Source organism: Notamacropus eugenii, chromosome 3 (genome assembly GCF_028372415.1).
Source record: "Notamacropus eugenii isolate mMacEug1 chromosome 3, mMacEug1.pri_v2, whole genome shotgun sequence".
NCBI classification, from domain to species: domain Eukaryota; kingdom Metazoa; phylum Chordata; class Mammalia; order Diprotodontia; family Macropodidae; genus Notamacropus; species Notamacropus eugenii.
In genome coordinates this window covers 225,065,217-225,080,234 of record NC_092874.1, presented here as the reverse complement: position 1 = coordinate 225,080,234, position 15,018 = coordinate 225,065,217, and the positions used below count along the sequence as shown (strand labels likewise).

At 41.2% G+C, this 15,018-nt stretch overlaps 1 protein-coding gene across 1 annotated transcript; it reads left to right on the top strand.

The window, feature by feature from the left end:
- The first annotated feature begins 3,339 nt into the window (after nucleotides 1-3,339).
- Nucleotides 3,340-13,851, top strand: LOC140534098 (keratin, type II cytoskeletal 75-like). The gene is made up of 9 exons (XM_072654739.1): nucleotides 3,340-3,897; nucleotides 4,581-4,795; nucleotides 5,685-5,745; nucleotides 6,230-6,325; nucleotides 8,281-8,445; nucleotides 9,437-9,562; nucleotides 10,284-10,504; nucleotides 11,862-11,896; nucleotides 12,995-13,851. Exons 1-9 carry the CDS (start codon nucleotides 3,391-3,393, stop codon nucleotides 13,243-13,245), a joined length of 1,677 nt encoding a protein of 558 aa, XP_072510840.1. The 5' UTR covers nucleotides 3,340-3,390; the 3' UTR covers nucleotides 13,246-13,851.
- Nucleotides 13,852-15,018: the final 1,167 nt, after the last annotated feature.

The following is a 15,018-nucleotide window of genomic DNA, read 5'->3' as shown; positions in this document are numbered from 1 at the left end:
TGAAAACCATCCATAAGGATGTCTCATTGCCCTACTGACCGAGGGAGAATCTTACCAGACCATCCCTTGCCAACACCCTTCTGCTGGGCCATACTTCATAGGGAGAGGGTGCCAAGAGGTCAACATTAGATAAAGCCTATTCTGTGTGCCCTTTTTCACCCTATGGTAGGATCCAGGGGAAATATATACATATATACATACATCCATACACATCCATATATACATATTCACATACATGTATATATGTACATGTGTATACATGTGCATGCATTTACATATATGTGGGCATATACGTGTATGTGTGTGCATGTGTGTATATATACACATAGCCTCTTACCCTCAGGGACTTCTCACTCTAATTAGTGAGGGATGAAGATGAACGTTAAGCTGTAGGACACAGAATTTTTGAAGACACAAGGTTAGAATGAGGAGCAACTTGTCAGGGCTTTAAGACTTGACTTTAAATCTCAAATCTGTCATTTACTCTGTGGCTGTTCTTTATCTGTGATATAAGTGGGTTAGACTAGATGACTTCTAAGGTCCCTCCCTGTGCTAAATCTAGGGACCTGGGTAATGAAGCAGTAAGTACAAGGAGGCCTCCAGGATGGTAAAGAGAAAAGAATGGAGTTTAATAGACTATATTTCATGAAGGAGTTAAGTTTTCATTGACATCTAAGAAAATGGGTTTAATGCTGCCTGAAATTTTAATCAGTGTGTGATCTGGCACAAGTCACTTAACTTCCCTCAACCTCAGTTTCCTCTTGGGTGTGATGAGTGCCTTTGCATTGGTCATCCACCATACCTGGCAGGCACTGACTTTACCTTCACCTTACAGAGTCTCTCTCTTCCCTTACGATGCATCTCAGGTACCATCTTCTGTATTCTTTCCTGATTCTCATCCCTACCCCCTGTAACTGATGCCTTTTCTTTCAGAGTAGTTTATATTTAACTGTGTGTATATATGCATATATACACACACATCTGTTGATGAATTTTATATTAATGTGGTATATATTTTTATATATACTTGTTTGCTCTCTCAGTAAAATGTAAGCTGATTGCAAATAGGGATTATTTCGTTGTTTTGTCTTTGTATCGCTGTAGCCTAACACACTTTCTAGCACATAGTAGGCAGTTAATAAACTAATATTAACGATGAATTGGAGAGCAGGTTGGATTAGATGGTCTTTGAAGTCCCTTGTAGTTCTTAACAGTACTATGATTTATTGGAAGACATGACTAGGGAAGATTAGAAATGTGCACTTGACTATTCCTCTGTCTTATGATTATCTAGCTTGCTTCCTTAGGGAGACTGCTAACCTTTTGAAGATAGGGACCATGTCTATGACTTCTTTAGTACCTTCAAAGCCCTGGACAATGTATTGGATTGAGAACTAGCATTCAGTAGACATATGGCTGATGGCTAGTTTGGCTTTTAAAGTCCTTCCTGAGCTCTTCCAAGAATGTTCTTTGTGCTTCAGACCTGTTCATATTCCCTTTTGAAGTTTCAGATGGGAGTACAGTCTCAATACTGGCCTCTTTGGTATTCCTGTTTTGGCCCTTGGCCCCATAGAAAGATTCTATGGTCTTTTCTTTTCTGCTTTGTTCTAACTCATAATGATCCTGGCTTTTAAAGTAGATCTCTGCATCTGGAGCACAGGGGACTCTGTCCCACAGTTCTTGTGCCTAAAATTCGAAGGTTTGTGTGTTGTGGTCTCTGGTTCTTTTAGCTAGAAGCTAAAATGTTGCAGCTTACCTGATGTTGAGCTGGCTGGTGTTGGAAAGCAGAGGCCAAGTGAAGTCTTTTTGGGTTTCCCCAGAGTTACCCTGGAGCTAGCTGTGTTAAGTGTGGGGGAGGGGTGGTCTGGCCTCAGGAGGTCTTCTCTGCTGAGCTAGAGTATAGGCAAGCTCAGTGGTTGGTGATCCATCTGCACTAGTGTCTTCCCAATTCCCCTGGAGTGCTGAGGCACTCCTGGGATCCTGGTGTTGGTGGTTGTGGGCTTCGCCCCGCTGGGGCTCAGGATCTTCTTCCAGTTTGCTGAGGTGGGGCTGTGTGGGACAGCTCTAGTCCTGCACTGGTCCCCTTCAGCCACAGCAAGAAGGACCCTTCTTAGTGATTTTCCTAGCCTCACGGGCTAAGAGACTGTTTACCCCTTCTGCTGCTCCCATTGTTTCAGAACTTTTCCTGGAGAGATATTCTCTGGGTTCTTCAAAGTCAACAAGGGGAGGGAGATAGCAATTACTGATTACTCCACCATCTGGGCCTCCAGAAGTCCAGATGGTTGATTTGGAAAGAGAAAACATGGTCATTATTCTTGAAGCCTGTTCATGGTAAGCTACAATAATGAGATCATCATAGCTCACACATATGAGTACATTCAAATACATGTGTAACTTTTTGGTCTAACTTTTGCATCACACTTTATCTTCACAATGACACATTGTGAAGGTAGCACATATACTAATATTCCCATTTTAAGGGAAACTGAGGGTCCCAAGAAAGAAGTCAATTACCCAAAGTCACATAGATGATTAGTGGAAGAACCAGCAAACAAATCCAGGTCTTCTGATTCCCAATCCAGTGTTTGGCAGAGGAACTATGTGCATGTATGTGTATATGTGTGCATGTATGTGCACATGTACACTCTCCCAAAACTATTTAAAAGAGGAACAGATACCAATATGGCAGACAAAGTAAACCAAATATTGAGATGATGCAATATTAAAGCATGAGAAGAGCTTGGTAGTTTCCTACAGAAGGTGAGCGTAGATCAGAGTTTGCAAGGAAGGAAATAAATGTTTGTTTGAACATAGATTGAAGTGAAGGAAAAAGTAGAATTTGGGGATGGGAAAGTGGGTGACCTTCCCCTCCTCAGGTCAGAGGAATTGGGCAGTAAAAGTTAGAAGAATCCTCAGAGATGGGAAGTAGTTCAACAAAGAGGAAATAACCAATAATAGTGGCTTGTACTGACATAGTGTGTTTGAACAGAAGAGAGTCAGCAGCTCAGTAAGGAGGCATCTTAGTTGTGCTAACAGTTGTATCTGTTGTCTTCATTATAGAGTGCATGACTGGGACATGACTTAAAGCAATTAGCATGCCTCTTGTTTGTCTGCAGATCATGTTGAGACTGGAAGTCAATTTCCACACAGGGCAGGATGCCAAGGCACCAATGACTTTTACACCATTTCTAACCAGGAGTTGGCTGTGAGCTCAATGTTGGCAAATGCCAAGAGGATGTCATCAGTAAGCCCTCCTTCATTTAGCAATAACCCGCCTCCTTCTACTCACCCATAAAAACTGAGGGGACCTCCAGCTTCTCAACCATAGTGTCTCCTCTCTTTCTACTTTCCCACTCAGCATTTCTTTTGGCCATCTTATTTCATCCCACCATGTCTCGTCAGTCCACTGTCACCTTTAAGACAGGGAGTCGAAGGGGCTTCAGTGCTGCCTCTGCCACCACCCCTACTGCTGGGCGCTCCCACTTCAGCTCCATCTCCATGGTTCGCTCATCAGGAGGCCATGGAGGTTTAGGGAGGATCAGCGGTGTGGGAACTGGCTTTGGCAGTCGAAGTCTCTACAATCTCAATGGGTCAAAGCGAATCTCTATCAGTGGGTCCAATAGTGGCTTTCGGAGTGGATTTAGTGGGAGAACGGGTGGATATGGCTTTGGTAGTAGCATTAAAAGTGGACTTAGTTTTGGAGCTGGGGTTGGGGGTGCTTATGGGGGTGCTGGGTTCCCTGCCTGTCCCCCCGGAGGCATTCAAGAGGTCACTGTGAACCAGAGTCTACTGGCTCCTCTTAACCTGCAAATCGACCCCACCATCCAGAGGGTGAGGAAGGAGGAACGAGAGCAGATCAAGACCCTAAACAACAAGTTTGCCTCTTTCATTGACAAGGTAAGACACAAGATTTGATTCTTCTTAGTAAAGTTGGATGAACACTACAAAAAAAAGACGATCCCTATGGTACTTGGTCACTGGGCAGACTTCTATTGATTCAGGCTACTAATATGCTTCCTTTTCTTGGGGAAGTACAAAAATTCAAGTTCATTCATTCAATAAATAGTTATGGAGCACCTACTATATACTTGCCTTTTATGCCACTGGGGCAATGTCTTCCAATCCCATGACTTCCTCTCACCATTCAATGAGTCTATGGAACTTGATTCCAACTATTTCTGGGTGAAAAACCATATGATCAAGATGATAAGAATGGGAATGGGGGTGGGGGTGTTTGCTGTATGTAGAGCATGAAAACTTCCACAATGTAGAAATCTTTCAGGACCTTTGCTCACTGGGGAGAATTAGCTCAATTGATGTTCCTGAACTTGCCCAAAAGAATCCAAACAATGCAGCTTCTCCCATAAGCCACTGGGCTCCACACTGGTACTTTCATCTCAGTTCTGCCAAAGTTCTGGAGGATTCCTTCATGTTTTTCTCTGTTTTAAATTGGTGTTGTGACTAAAATATTTTCTGCATGAAGATTTTAGGTGGATGCTGTCCATATGTGTGGATAGTATATGTAGAAACTCTCCCTGTCCTCACTTCTCTATACTTAACCTTCTTTGAATGACCTCCAGGTGAGGTTCCTGGAACAGCAGAACAAAGTACTAGATACCAAATGGACATTGCTCCAGGAGCAGGGGATGAAGACCGTGAAGCAAGATGTCGAGCCAGTTTTTGAAAAATACATTAATAACCTCCGACAATATCTAGATACCTTAAAAAATGGAAGGGGGAGGATTGACTCTGAACTGAGGAACATGGAGAATGTTGTGGAAGATTATAAATCCAAGTAAGTGAAGAATATGTATACAACCAGCTACCCAAGCACTGTTCTCCTGGGGTAGGGGAGAGACATGTGGCTTCATGATGATGCCATGTAGGCTTGAAGAGATTGTCCCCATAAGGTTGAAGCAGTAGCAACAATGACTTAATTCTAGGCCTCCATTCTTCTGGCCAGCACTGATTGTTAGTCATAACTAGAAAGGTGTATTGCTAGTAATAATTGTGTTCCAAAATATTAGATACTATTTTACCCTGACTTTGGGATCCATGAGAGGGTTTTCTTAGCATAATGTCTGTCAAGTAGAGGATACTTAATACATTCTTGCTCCTCCCTTCCCCCAGTCCTAAACCAGCTCTTTCAGAGAACTCATATTGGGTTTTTTCTTGCATTAAACAGCATTTTTCCTTCATCATTCCTACTTCTGCAATATGAAATTGAGCAGAAGAAGTCAAATCTATTTCCTTTATGAGTCTTCTCTCCATGGACTCTAAACATCTTTGGCTCAGCTCCTTTAACAGATACTCAGTGGAAGTCCCAATTCCTTTCCCAGACACAGCAGGTACTAAGAGAAGACACACTCCAAAGAAAAATTGTGCAGGGAGGTTAGATTTCAGAAAAAACAGAAATCGCACCTATGCTTTTAATTCCATGAGCTCCATGCATGTCCATGCTCTTATAAAAAACCTTCTGGCTGAAGAAGAAACTGCTTTCCTTTTATAAAAGAAGAAACAGGGGATATGTGATTCATCTGGAGTCTCTGATTAAGTTGGCAGAAGAGACGAGCTTGTTATCAGGCGTTCGGACTCAACCCATCGTAACAGCCTTCTTAATGACTTGCAACACACTCAGATGAGGATGGTTCAATTGCTCAAGCATCTCTCCTCTTTCCCAACAGGTTTGAAGATGAAATTAACAAACGCACTGCTGCTGAGAATGAGTTTGTGGCCCTGAAAAAGGTGAGAGTCAGAATCAAATCTAAAAAGGGGAGGAAACTTAAATTGCACCTTGAGTTCTGGGGATCCCCTTCCTACCCTCAATACTTGGGAAGTCAACAGATGGTGCAATCTCTTATAAACCTAGTTCTAAAACAAACAAACAGAAAGCACCTGATCTGCCCAGATGCCCACTGTTCTCAGATTATATTCAGCATAGTTATGCTAAATCAGCTCTTTCCTTCCCTCAGTTCAAAGGATGCTAGTGTTCACAATGTGCTCTCTGTACTCTCCCCCTGTACCCCATCACACACACACACACACACACACACACACACACACACACACACACACACACTGTATGGAAATCCCCATAAAGGGACCAGAAAAGGGAGGCTTACAATTTCCTTTAGGCATACAATCTGACTTCTTTCTTTTCTTTGCCATCTGATTCCTATGAGGTTATGGACACAAGCTTGTGGCTAAACATCCAATGGTATCTTTTCAGGATGTTGATGGTGCCTATATGAACAAGATGGAAATGGAGGCCCATGTCAGTAGCTTGACAGATGAGATAAACTTTCTGCAGACGCTGTATGAAATGGTAAGGAACACTCATGTGTGTGTGTATATATGCATACACATATATATTCCAGATAGAAAAGTTATTTACATCTATATGTATATGAATATATGCATAACACATTTTCCTACCTAGAGATGGAGAAGAGGAAGGGAACATGGTTCAGGGAAAAAAGTACTAGAGTCAGGGAACTTGAGTTCAAAGCCTATCTATACCTTTATTACCTATGTGACCTTGGACAAGTCCCTTGAACAACTCTCTGGGCTTCATTTTCTATAGATATAAAATAAAGAAGTTGGACTCCTTGGCTTTTAAAACCATTCTAGCTCTAAATCTATGATCCTGAGATCCTAATGAATGAAGCTGTAATCCAAATGAATACTCAGGAAACATCATCTCCTCAATACAGATTATCTAGCACTCTCCAAGCAGGAATTTGAGATATCCCTGGGAAGATACCTTGAGCCCCTCCTGAACCCTGTTCTGAGTAACTTTCCCTCAAGGCAGGACAACTCCCCACATGTCAGAATACTGGGCATCGTTCTGGAGAACTCACATCCTAGCCACTTTTTTCAGTCACTAGCCTCTGGAAGAGTTCTACTCTAAGTCTCTTTTAGTAGTTAGGCTCCTAAGTCAGTAAGAGGGAGGAGGAATGCAGGGTATAGAGGGTCTTACCCTGAATATTGCCTGAGAATAAAGGAAACCTTCAAGGTAGGTAAAAGCAAAGAATATATGGAAATCCTTGTAGTTTAATGCAAATCATATTCCCTTGTGAATCCCAGAGCCTGTATACAGAAATGACCTTTAGGAATGGGATGGTGGGCACTTTGTTTTAATCCCGAGAGGGTCTGAAGTTGTAATAAGAAGAATGATGATGGACATCTATTACCTTGAACTATCAAGTGCTTTATATCTACCTCATTTTAGCCAATGTCCCAGAAAGTTTCTGTGAGTAGTTTTGAGACAATGAAGAAATTAGAAATATTTTTTGTTTGCAGTTCTAAGCAGAAAATCTATTTCTCTAAATATTTTTTATTAACAATAAAGAGGTCAATAAATTGGAAATGCAACTAAAAATACTAGAAAACCAACAGATGTTTAAAAACCCAATTAAATACTAAAATATAAATCAAGAAAATCAAGGAAAAAATTGAGCAAAATTGGACAAAAAACCCACTGAACCAATACAACCAGGAGATGGGTTTAAAAAAAATGAAGTAGATAAACTACCAGCTAATTTGATTCAAAGAAAGAAAGAGGAAAAGCTTACTTCTGGTCTTCTTCCCTTGAGAATTGCCAGTTCATATCCTTAGACGATGCATTGATCATTTGGGATAGAAATCTTTTTTTAAAATTTTATTTTTAATTTATGGAATAAAGCATGATACACTAAAAAGATGATTGTACATGAAACTGCAAATTTATTACGTACAACTTGCTATTCCTTTTAAATGTATAATAGTTATCATGGAGATTTCATTTTTCTTTTTTTTCCTCATCCACCCACTCTAGAGATGGCTACCACTAGACACAAATAGTCATAAATATGTCAAATTGCTCTATATACTTTATTTATCAGTTCTTTCTCTGGACTAGAAATTTCAAAGGATGGCCTTCTATTTGAAGAGTCATGGACTCAGCATGCAGAATGAGACATATTTTTTGTACATGGTCAATGTGAAAATTTGTAAGACTGTGTATATTTGCTACAAGAATTTTGTTATTGTTTTTCTTTTCTTTCTTTTTTTAAGTGAGGGGTGGTGGGAAGGAAAGAAAAACAGAATTTTGGTCATTGAAAAAATTAAAATCTAAAGGAGAAACGTATTCTTAGGCATCTGTTATTAGATTCTCTACTCAGGGCTACAGGACCATCTACCAGGAATGTTATAAAAGAGAATATTGCACTAGATTCAAGGGAAGACTCTAGGCCTTCTAGGTCCTTTGTGGTTAAGACCTTGGACTTTCTGACTTGGTAGGAGTCAAGCCAGATGCAAACTCAGATCTCAGACACTTCTGTGGTGCTTTCTATGGACAACAACCGAAACCTAGACCTGGACAGTATCATCGCTGAGGTCAAAGCTCAGTATGAGGACATTGCCAATCACAGCCGAGCAGAGGCAGAGTCTTGGTACCAGACCAAGGTGAGTAGTGGATGTCTCAGGGTTCTAGTGCATTGTCTTCCTCACAGCTTTCATGATAATGAAGTCACAGTATGTAGATGAGTAAACTAACTCCTTTGGAATCTGGGACCTCGGACTTGTATGATAATGCTTGAAAGCATTCTCACCAAAGGCAACCAAATGAGCCATACTCATTGGGTTCGGCAATTCAGATATGACCAGCACACAACATGGTCACAGTAGATTGATTGTCTTTAAGTTATTGGGGGCTACTCCTATGGAGGGGGGCATTATATCATATATGATATGTGAAAATGTAGAGGGAATAAGGACATAACTTATGGGCTGCTAATAGTCTGGGTTAAAGGTAAAGAAAGGACAGAAATGTAAATCAATCAACCAAAAAACAAATGCTTATTAAGCACCTACTGGATACCACGTACCTGGATACCATGCTAGACAATAAGAATACAAGTGTATTTTTAAAAGGTCCCCTTGGAAAAAGTACAAAAGTAGAGAGTGCATATGATAACTAAGTGGTTATAGCTGAGGAAAGATAACCAGAGAAAATGGTAGCTTTCCCTAACATCCATCCTTTCTGGACTTCTTTCTCTAACAATGGTATTCATGGCTTTTTTGTCATTCCTTATTCTGACCTTGTCTGTCTGTTTCTATGTCTGGGCTATGTATCCCAGCTCCTCTATTAGACTGGTTATCCTCATTTCTAGGGGAAGAGCTATGTTTTCTATTTTTATCTGAGTCTTAGAGGAAGCATACTACAAAGCAAAGGGTGCTGGATGTAGAATGAGCTAATCTGGGTTTGAATCTCTGCCAGTGTGTGGCATTGGGCTTCCCATTCCTCAACTCTAAAATGAAAGCATCAGGGTCGAGGACACCAAAGGTCCCTTCTAGCTTTACATGTATGATCCTATCGATGTACCAAATAAAGCTCTTCATACAGAGAGTGCTCAGGGCATGGACAAACTGACTAAGTTTGCTCTTGTGGCCCTAGTATGAGGAGCTTCAGGTCACAGCTGGACGCCATGGAGATGCCCTCCGCAACACCAAGCACGAAATTGCTGAGATGAATCGGGTGATCCAGAGGCTGAAAGCTGAGATTGACAGTGCCAAGAAGCAGGTAAGGTCTCAGCTGCTCCAAAGGGATCTCTTGTCCACTGGTCAGAAATATGTACAAATTGAACCTCAGTGTAGCCCCTAGGGCTGGATCTCCAGGACTGGTATTGAACCTAAAAACTGCACAAGGGTGGGTAGAGCTCACTCATAGCCACTGTTCCTCCTCCCCCTTAAATTGTACAAGGTTCTCAAGTAATCTGGAGAAAATCTCCAAAATACTGGAGACGGTATCAATAGGCTCAAGTCATATTTAGTCTTTCTTTTTGGGGGAGACAAATGCTATTCAGTTCAAATCAAGCAATAATCAAGCACCTATGAGACTAAATGAAAAGCAATCATTACCTTTGAGTATCTTAGATTTTACTGGAAAATCACAAAAAGAGCAGATTTAATATTTCCATAAGCTCTTGAAAAAAATAGTTGTTTTCTTTCTGGAGTGATCCTTGTCTGCTCATGGGATTTCCACTCAAGAAGCAAGAGAAGCTTTGTGAGTTATGTACAAAGTAAATCAGTGTGCTCCGCTGAAATGATTGCGAGCCTGGGAACCGAGGGACCCAGACTGCAATCTCAGCTGTCCATTAACTTGTTCTGGTACCCTGATTAAGTCATCCACCTCCCTAGGCCTCAGCTTTGTCAACTGCAAAACAAAGGTATCAGACTGCCTTTTTTAAAGGTCTAGTGTACATCTGAAATTTAATTATACATGCCCCATATTCTCCCCACAGTGTGCCAATTTGCAGACATCCATCGCTGATGCTGAACAGCGTGGTGAGATGGCTCTCAAGGATGCCCGGGCCAAGCTGGTAGACCTTGAAGAAGCCCTGCAGAAAGCTAAACAAGATATGGCGCGCCAGCTTCGGGAGTACCAAGAGCTAATGAATGTTAAGCTGGCCCTGGATATCGAGATCGCCACCTACAGGAAGTTGCTGGAAGGAGAAGAATGCAGGTAGGAGAACCTAAAACCACATTTGTCCCCAAGGCAGGTTGGACATTACCTGCTAATGTCTGGTGACTAAGCAGGGTTTCCAAGGATTCAGGTCTCTGCAGTTCTTCTGGAAAATACCACATAATGAATACCCATGTATGCAGGCCAGTCAGTGACTAATGCCAACAGTATGTTTTGTACTCCCTGAGTCCCTTCTAAGGGAAAAAACTGGGGCTGATTTCTGTCCTTGATGCCAGGATGATTTCTTCTTAGCTCTTCAAACCTGGTTTCAACATGGCACAGAATCCAGGTCTCACCTTGGGCCTAATAATTGATGCTTGTGAAAAAAAAAATTCTACTGGTTGTCTGACAAGTTTCCAGATGTGGGAGGCAGCGAGTATGGAAAGAACAGTGGAATGGAAGTCAAGAGACACAAGTTCCAGCTCAGCTCCTGCCACTGCTACCTGTGTGGCATTGGGCAAATCACTTACCTTTCTTTGGCCTCAGCTTCTTTATCAATAAAATTGGGTGGGAGCTTGGTGATAGTGGAGCAATGACACTCTAGAATTCTGAGCCCTAGCTTCTGAATGGAGGCTAATGCAAAGGAACCCATTAATGTTCTCATACAAGACCACCTCTATTGCTAAAATAAGAGTATAAACCATCTCATATCAGGTTTTCCAGAAGGAAAAGGAGCGGTAGTGTGCCTTGGCAGTCTGGTAAAAGTGCAGTGTTAGACACAGGAATGACAGTCTCCTGTGAACTGTCACACGCAGAGTCAAGTCAAAGGAATAAGGATATGAAAAGGGGATCAGTGGAAGGAGGAGACATAAGGGAGCTATAGAGGGGAGGGAATAAGCATTTATATATCAGGCACTATGTGGAGCATTCTATCAATATTCTCTCCTATAATCAAAGGAATCACAAGCTGGTTTTTTTTTTTTTCCAAAATGAAATAATGGGCTCCATTATATATGAATCACTTGTAATTTCCTTCTGGATTTTGTTGTTGCTCATAGTGCTCTCCTAAGATATTATACCAACCTAAGCATTAGCCAAGTATCTGGCAATAACTCATTATTAAGACAAAAAGGTTCCCTCCTTATGTGACAGGTTTCCAGAAGTCTTACCTTCTGCCTTGATGCCAACATATGACTAATGATCCTTTGCATGAGGTGTTTGACGAGTTTTTATGAAAATAAAATTCCATTGCCCAAATTGCTGCCTTTCTTTTTACATCTTCAATCTACACATTATTTCAATTATTGTATGATTATTATTGTAATTTTAATTGCAATTGCTATTATTTGGGTCTTTCTAAGAGGCCAACATTCGTTGAACACAAGATAATAGCCTTTCTTCCTTTTGTTCTTCTCAGATTGAGTGGAGAGGGAGTTGCACCAGTTAATATCTGTGAGTATAATCTCTTTTGGCATTGCAATAAATTCCAATCTTTTGCACCTCTCTAAGAGATGGTGGTGGGAGCTATTAACCAGTTAAATAATTTGGACAGGGTTTTCATTTTGCAATTTTTGTTGCTGCCCTGAAGGTTAGGAGGTTTTGCAAAAGTCAGTATGTTGTAGGTGCCATGCAGAGAGGTGGAAAGAATACTGTCTTTGGAATCCAAAGACCTGGATTCTGTTTCTGGTTCAATCCCTGATCTAACTATGCTGAACATCAGTTTTCTACCCTGTAAAATGGGACTAACTGCACTTGCCTTAGGGGTGCTGTGAGGATCACACATAAGATAAATTGTTTATAAAGTGCTTTATGAATGAGAAAATACTAAATAAATGCCACCTAGCATGAGGCACTATGGTGTAATAGGAGTGCAGTATCTAGGGTTAAGAAGACCTGGATTCACATCCCATTTCTGACACTTACAAGTTATGTGACCATAGGCAGTTCATTTAATGTTTCTGACCCTCAGTTTCCTTGATAGTTACATGTAAATAGCAATACATCGAGGACCTAATCCCTGCAGGGTTGTTATGAGGTTCAAGTGTTGGTAAGGCTCTTTCCAAGATTTAATGTATTATCTAAATATCTATTATGCCTATATTATTAAAATGGTTTTATTATTATTTTAAAATATTTTAATTATTTAAAAATAGTTATTATTTATATTATTATTCGACAATAAATAATTATTATTTTAAAAGTAACTGATTCTTTTACCTCGACCTGTTCTGGAAGGTAGAATGTTTTAGCACCAAGATATTTTCTTTGTAATCCTTTGTACCACCATGTAGTCTTAAACTAGAGCTAGTTGATATAGACAGTTTCCAGCCTAGAATCAGAACAATAAATGAGTAAATTTCTGAGGTTCCCTTTTAGCCTGGACCCTATAAGATTCAGTTTAGACCTTTATTCCATAGAACTCAAAGTGGGTTTCAAGGGTTTTTAGAACAAGAGGCATCTTGGCCTCTGGACACTTGCCCAAATGTCCTTAAGGAGTAAGCTGACTCCACCTCTGCTTCTGCTTCTGATGGTCTCTTTTTCCTTCGGCAGCTGTGGTCACCTCTACTGTCTCCAGCGGCTATGGAAGCGGCAGTGGTGTCAGCGGCACCAGCCTGGGATTGGGTGGGGGTACCAGCTATTCCTACACCACCAGTGGTGGGCACAGCCTGGGTGGAGGGCTGGGGAGCACTAGCTTCAGCACTAGCAGCGGCCGAGGCCTGGGAGGCGGCTTTGGTGGCGGTAGTAATTCCAGCGTTAAGTTTGTCTCTACCACCTCCTCTAGAAAGAGCTACAAGCATTAGAGGTCCTCCAAGAACATCTCTTCCATTTCACTTTGGATCCTGACCTAGCCTTCTTACTACTGCCAACATTCAGCATCATCTTTCCACTCCCAGATGCCTAGTCTTTTAGTATTCTTTACCCATTTGATATACTTATGATGCTGCTGAGGGGTAACAGGCACTCCTAGGTCTCCAAACCCTAGCCTAGCCATTGGTTCTCAGAGAAGTCTTATTCTACTCATAGACACTTAGCTCTGCTGTCCAAGATACAGTTGCCAAAGCCTCTCTCTTTCAAGACAATTTAGTTCAACAGACCTTTGCTATGTGCAAGAAACAGTGCTGATTTCTGAGATGTTCAAGTCTTATTTCGTCTTGAGGATATTCAGAACATTAAGGCTTCTCTACATGCAAGAAGATGGGAGATTTGAGTCCCGATGCCATTTCTCCAAGGTCATTTCCACAACCGCTTTCAGAAGAGTTCCTCTCCTAGGAACAGTGTCTTGCTGATACAATTGATATTATTTTGTTGGTAGCCCTTTCCTATAGTGTATATAAGCTATCCCCTGAGGTATTAACCCCTTCCTTTGCCTTCTAGGAAATTGTCTATTAAAGTGCATGTATAACATATATAGACTCATGAATTCTGTTTGGATGGTGAAAGCCATTAAGGGAAACGAAGGTGTGGATCAACTGCTCATTCTAAAGCTCCAGAACTGAGTAGATAGTTGGTATTCTTCCAATAAATGAAAGATTCAGAAGAGGAGGAAAGAGATATGGATGGGCAGAGAAAGGGAGGGTTATTTCTGAGAAAGGGAATGATTGGTGTAGAAGGCCAGTCTTCTTTCTTATTTACACATTCTTCATCCCACCTTTTCTGTCTTCCTGATTCCCCATCTCTCACTGAAGATGACATAGCCCTAGAATAGAGACCCTACTCCCATTTCACTATACCTTCCAGGTTAAGGGCAGGATTCTGGTCCCCTCCCAAACAGAAAATATGTTCCACAACAGCTGATGTAGGGTGGCCCAACCCTCTATGCTATAGAGGGAGCATAGGGACAGACTGTTCCAAGACAACTTCCAACATGTAACAGGAGTGGGGAAATAATAGGCCAGAGAAAAAGAGTTAAAAGCCATCACCAGGGGCAAAGTTTTCACAAAAGAGAGAGTTTAGGTCCTTAATTGTTAGATATATCCTGGAATCTAGCAAATTCCTGAGTTTATAAGCTTCCCAGACCCTTTCATTAGGGCTTGGCCAAGGGTGTGGTTAAAATGGAATAACCTCCAGGATAGTGGTAGTAGTGATGAGAAGGGGGCTGTATTCAAAATGATCTCAAACAGGAAGAATTTTCAAGGGTCCCTAGTCTTGGGTGGCTGAAGGGGTGAAAGGGATTTACATAAGACTAGGGGACAGGAGAAGAATCGATATGAGGAGAATATTAAATGACCAAGGGCCACGGAGTGTGTGTGTGTGTGTATGTGTGTGTGTGTATGTGTGTGTGTGTGGAGAGATACAAGACATACAGCACTAAGGAAAATTTTCAAATGTTCTTTCAATCCCCATGGATAAAAAGCTAAGGACCAGAAATAAAGGACCAAGAACAAAGGGTGGAAAGAATAAAGAGAAAGAACAAAGCAATGAAAACCAAGTGCTATAAAATGATAATGACTAAACTTGGTTCCTAAGAGAAGATATGAGCAGGCTTGTCCCTCTTTTCTTGGTAGAGGTGGGTATATAAGCATGTAGAACACTGCATATAATGTCAGATTGGGTGGCTCTGTTGGTCAGTTTTG